The sequence below is a fragment of the Diadema antillarum genome, unplaced genomic scaffold (assembly GCF_040938485.1).
Source record: "Diadema antillarum isolate AM-2024a unplaced genomic scaffold, OU_Dant_1.0 seq00001431_RagTag, whole genome shotgun sequence".
Taxonomy (NCBI): Eukaryota; Metazoa; Echinodermata; class Echinoidea; order Diadematoida; family Diadematidae; genus Diadema; species Diadema antillarum.
The window spans coordinates 593976-599975 of NW_027272182.1; the positions used below are offsets into that span (position 1 = coordinate 593976).

Below are 6000 nucleotides of genomic sequence, written 5' to 3' on the forward strand. Positions count from 1 at the left end.
GTGTTCCTGTCGAATATTTGCACTTGGTATGTACGCGAGCCGTTGTCACCAAAATAAACAGGTGTTTTATTTACCTGACCTAACCTGCTTCTTTTTCAATATCATCGATTCAAATTCAGCAACGAACCCAAATAGTCTGTCATTCTTGCATGAGGCAGAAAAACACGTCCTTCAGAAAGATTATCACATGTTCACATGGAATCAAATAGTATGTTGATTATGAACAACCTTAAGTCGCAAAGATTCCACAACTCATAAGCAAATCCAATAGCTGGTGAATGTGGATTTTCAATCTGCGCATGAGAGTGCCGGTACGCAGAATACCATACATTTTGAAACTGACCTTTAGGCAAAGCAAAAGGTGTGAGGAAATAATTATAACTCCGTGATTTCACTACATGCAAACATTCACATCAGAGCAACATATCATTGATATGCGTGGACTCGCGCGAAACAAATTTCCTTGATGACTTGGTGGAGACACGTATTTCTAGTTTAGCAGTAAAGTAGAATCAGTGCTGTCTCACGTACAAGCAGATGGATGTGAATGAATAAAAAGTGACGTCACACACATACGGTGCAGCTATCAGTATCATTTTGATGGCAGTACGATCACAAATGTTTACAAGTCTGTCCGTTTTCACTTGTGATTTTTCAGCCAGCTGTCGCATGAATGCAATTGCCTTGTTTCAAGATATTAACGTACTCATTATTCAAGTTTAAAAGAAAAAAAAAAACTCAGTCATAAAAATATGCACTGCGAATGACAACATTCAATGTATACATCGTCTGTACCTCTCTATCTCTCGCGTGCTTTATCCCTCTCCCTTTCCGCTCTTCTCTGCTCGATTTTCATCCCTTTTCTCTCTCATCACCTTTTCCATCTCTCGTTCTTCAACTCTAGGCCAGCCAATACCGGTAATCCTGGAGCTGTTCGGCGAGTTCTTCTTCACCTTCTGCCAGAGGTCGGGCTACGATGAGATGCTCCGCGTCCTCGGTGGCAACCTCAAGAGTTTTCTGGAGAACCTCGATGCGCTCCATTCGTACCTTAGCTTCTCCTACAAGAAGATGGAAGCGCCCTCATTTAGATGCGAGAGGAGAGCCTCAGACGACGCACTTATTCTCCACTATTATTCACACAGGAAGGGGCTACATCCGATTGTTGTTGGTACGATTTCTTTTTCTTTTTCCCCCCTCCTTTTCAGACATATTCGACGTACACAGTGCTCGTGGCACCTTGCCAGAAAATCACGTTTTCCCACGATTATACTTGTCCGATTTAAATATATTAGATAAGAGATGGAAATTGTCGTGCAAAATACATTGGGATATTGAGGTTGATAATGGCAGACAGTGTTAATTTTATTAGCGTGATCGTTAAACATGTAACTGATGATTTGACTGATGTGAGTAATATAAAACACAATGATATCTATAACCAATATTAACAATACCATCATTCTCCTCAACATTACTTTCGATGTTGTTATATTTTATCAGAGGTGGCATAGGGTAATGGACAAGAAGTGTATGGAACGTGTAAAGTTAACAGAAAACGTATAACATGTATAAGACTCAGGAATTGAAATCGTGAATACAAATGAATATGTTTGTTCCTCCTGTTCTTAGATATCATGAATGCAAGCATGTGGCAATTTTCAAAATAAATGAGCTTATGACATGAGCTTTATGAAAGTGGATATATGAGCCTCAGAAATCCCTGCGGTTAAAACATATTTTAAAAAGTGTAATCCATGTATTGTCCCTCTGCTCTGTATTATCTGCCATTAGCACGCGTTCTTACAATACCTGCAATGTATGTCCATTTGCGAACAATGATGTCCGAACGAATCACTAAATGAAAACAACAACAACAACAACAACACTAATGTGCATGACTCATTTCAGTTTGCTCTGTACACAGCTGTTAAATATGCACATGTTCGCCGCGCCTTTTATTTCTTCTTTTGATTTGTTGCTGGAATTGATTATTTCCCTCCGTACGTGACTAAATGTCGTCCTTGACGATTTGCGCGAAATCAAACACTATCGATTAAGACGCCCGTGGATTGATGAGCTAAGAAACGGCTCGAGTGTCTATAGAGAATGCCCATTACTGATTTTTTTCATTTCTGCACGCCTCCGTTTTGAAACGGCGGTGAATCCATCTTAGAGTGTTTCATGATCAATTATCTAAGTCCTTCATTGCCACAGCGATGATGGGGGAATCGATCATAGACATCACGTTCATGAAATTTAAGACGAAATAATGAGATTGTTCCAAACACTAAGGTTTAAAAAAAAATGTTGCAACGTAATTTATGAAGAATTTCATCGCAATACGATTTAACTCCGTTTAAACCTGCTGAACAGTAATGAAAATAATTAGAAATATAAGATAGTTTTAATCATAATTTTGAGAATATTCCTTTTTATCTAACAAATGAGATATAAGTGGAAAGGTGTTCTTTGCTCTATCTGGGGGTGGACTTTACAATGGAGCCTATATAACCCGTTTTGTAATGAAACTCTTTTGATCCAAAATGGACCATAGAAAAATTTTATACCCTTGAAATTCACATCCATAAAAATACTGTCTGTTATCATTTTTAGAATTAGGAGGAAGCTGAAGCCCACGTGCAGTTCTCGAAAAAAAAATCATATTTACACTACCAAAAAAAAAGAGAGATAATGATAACATTTAAACAGTTGTAGAAAGCAAGAAGTTGTCAAAGAGGTTGTAAATGATCATGGTATCGTTCTCGTACGAGATGGTGGTAAAGTAATAATAAAAAAGATGATAACATTAAAAGTTGTAGAAGGCTAGAACTTTTACATAAGATGGTAATTGCCCAGTGCGCTCAGAATCTACTCGTTTTCCATGACACAGGTACAATAAATGCAAAACTAAAAAAGATAATGACATAACAAGTTGTAGAAAGCTGAAATTTATCATAAGATATTGATAATTCTCAAAGCGCTTTCATTCTATTCGTTTTGCAAGACTCAGGCACCGTTCCCTAAAAGCAGATGGAAGAGAACAAAGTTGTGTTATAATATTATAATTATAATTGTAGATATACTGTTTTATAATATTATATAGGATATTATGATTACCCAAAGCGCTTGTATCTCATTATATATATATATATATATATATATATATATATTTACGACCCAGGCATCGTTCGGGCCGTTGCTAGGGAGTTCTTCCACAGCGAGGTGAGAATGGATGTTCTAGAGGAGACACACGAGGAGGAGCGGAACGGGAAGAAGGAACACGTGACCTTCGCCATCTTCCAGAAGAAGATGAGGAAACTCGACTCATCGCCGGCCAGGACGCCGACCAAATCGGAGATGCCAACGGTCCAGATAACCAAGGAGGTAGGGGTGCAAGAAGGAGGAGCAGGAGGGAAAAGGGAGAGAATTGATATTTTTGTGTCTCCCATCCAACCCAAATTTTGGCGTAGGAGCATGAGAAAGATCTTTAGAAGTGCATTAACATCATCATAATAATTATGCTTGTATTTTTCTTTTGATAGTACGTAGCTATAACCCCTTAGAAAGCATGATTTTTATAGGACCACATTTTCAATATTTCTTGACATCTCGGTTGTACTTTTGTGTCCCTATGTAAATTCTTACAAATATAATAATTATTAGTTATTGATTTTTTTTTCGTATTCCCTCACTCAGATTATATTGGGGGTTTTTTCAGAGTGTTTTTTTTTTTGCGTTCACCACAGTTCATCCACTTTAACGATAGTGAATTTGTGACAACTTTCTCTATGTTCTTTTGATGAAGGTTACTTTACACAATGTGTATTGTATAGTAGACATAGGAATGAATATTTTTTCCCTGCATATCAAGTCCAACAATGGGTATGTCCAGTTTCATTTTGCCTTGAAATAACATTTTTATGAAGCTAGTCTTCTCATCACGACGTTCACAATTTTCTAATTTCTTGAGTGCACAAAAGCTTTTTTTTTGTTATCACTCTCTATGCAAACAAAGTATTTTTTTCAAATACCGAAAATTGCTTGATCTCCTTATTAGAGCCCACTCTTTTCTGTCGTAAAGATTGTTAAACTTCTTTTTCCCCCTTTGTCCTACATAGGCACAATTTTTCATGTTTAAATTGTGTTATCACCTTTTAAAACAAGTCACCATGCAAACAGTTCCGTCTTTATCATTTGTTTCCCTTATGCTTTCACCCACTTTGACAATCTCTTCTGTTATTTTGCTGTTAGTTAGCACAAGAAGAATGTGCTTTGAAGCCCCCCAGCTCAAAACAATTGCAGGCCAATGTGCACGTTACATAAATTATTGAATGGAGTATGCGTTTAGTCTTGTTACTAGTTGGCCTTTGTACGCAAATGAATAAGATTCCAGCATACGCAGTACCGTGATTGCAGAATGGCTAGTTCAATTCTATACCGTAGTATCATACAGGCTAAGCTGCTACATTTTCAATCAATGCGCATTTAACGACGAAATCTCTGAATTAATGGCAAAATGAACTTGCATGATCTATATTGTTCTATTTTCTTTCGCTTTTGTATCGCGCATAGTGTAGTATCTCTTTCAGTACTCAATGCATGCTATCATATCCTCGGAAAATTATTCCTCGCTGTTTATTTTTTTGGATATTTTATTTCTTCTTCTTTCTGCATTTGTCAACGAATATTTTGCAACGTTCATATAATTATCTCCATCTCATGCACTCTAGTGGACGGTCCACGGCTTGTTAATTGGTCCTGTTATCAAAGTTTGGTTTTACTTATTTCATAATTTTACTTTATATCTGGGAAAACATGGTAGAACGAGAAATAAGACATTTGGTCCTATAGTCTATTACATCTGCACTATGAAAATTGGTGCTGATAACAACATATAAAACAACAAAAGAATGCAAACAAACCCAAGCGGCAAAACAATGCCAACAAAAGCATGCATTGCACAGTTGCGATTATAAAATTGGCTTTCTCTGTAATCTCATTCTTGGTCAATTGTCTTGCATTGATTTTTACTGGTCCACACTAAACCATACACCCGGTAAAATCCGAAAGCATGGCTCAAGCCTTGTATAGTGTTGTAGCTGAACCGGACGCATTTCATGAATTTGCACGCCCATTTTATAGCACAAATGATGCACAGGATTATTTCGTGGATCGGTGAGAACTGGATGCTCTCGTTTAACTTCGGAACAGTCTGAAACCCACGAGCGCAGCGAGTGGGTTTGAACAGTTAAGTGTTTCAAACTTAAACTCGCGCATCCAATTCTCATCGATCCACTCTGTCCTCTGCATCATTTGTTTAATATTTTTCGACAAGTTAACACGTTTGTGGACCTGAAATAGTGTGCTCGCTCAAGGCCATGCACGCAGTACGTATTACATTACTCATCATTTAATTAGTTGGATCTGTACCATTACATGAATTCACTTCTACCCTTCTCGCTAGAACATGGATGGTGATAACCTATCCGTGACGTCATCAGCATGGGTGCCTTACAAATGGGTGAGTTACGTCATCACCTCTCACACCACGTGACAGGGTGCGACGAATAAGCGGAGATACAGGGTTGCACAGAGTTGCACGTTTCCACCATATAAGATCACCTTCGCGCCTATATACATTCCTTCACAACCATTTACATTAGGCCTGCTTGAGTTTGTTAAAGTATGCTCTGCTATGATGAAATAGATCTTAAGGCCGTGTCACACCATAACGCGGGCTTGTGGCGAGGAGGTAGTTTCCAGCACGTAGAAGATTTTCAGCGGGCGAACAAGAATGTTTGCAATTTTTATTCATGCCTTGTCATACCGTACGGGGGAACTTCTGCGGCTTGACTTGCGGGGAAACAAATTTACTCCAAGGAGCTCTCCACAGTTGGTCCGCACCTGACAGTATCTAGCGCGTAGTTGCCCGGAGGTGCTCACGCAAGTCCGATTTAACCGCAGCCAAGTTTTGAGCATGACCAAAACTTTTTCCGGGTG

General features: G+C 38.4%; 1 protein-coding gene across 1 annotated transcript in view; it reads left to right on the top strand.

Moving 5' to 3' along the window:
• The window catches only part of LOC139709402 (guanylate cyclase soluble subunit beta-1-like), a gene marked incomplete at its 3' end in the record, with an annotated part of 114977 nt that extends 109456 nt beyond the window's left edge, over nucleotides 1-5521 (top strand). The window contains exons 5-7 of the mRNA XM_071621369.1: nucleotides 905-1168; nucleotides 3182-3384; nucleotides 5465-5521. Of these exons, the coding sequence (XP_071477470.1) occupies nucleotides 905-1168; nucleotides 3182-3384; nucleotides 5465-5521 (524 nt within the window). The remainder of the gene's footprint in view (nucleotides 1-904; nucleotides 1169-3181; nucleotides 3385-5464) is intronic.
• Nucleotides 5522-6000: the final 479 nt, after the last annotated feature.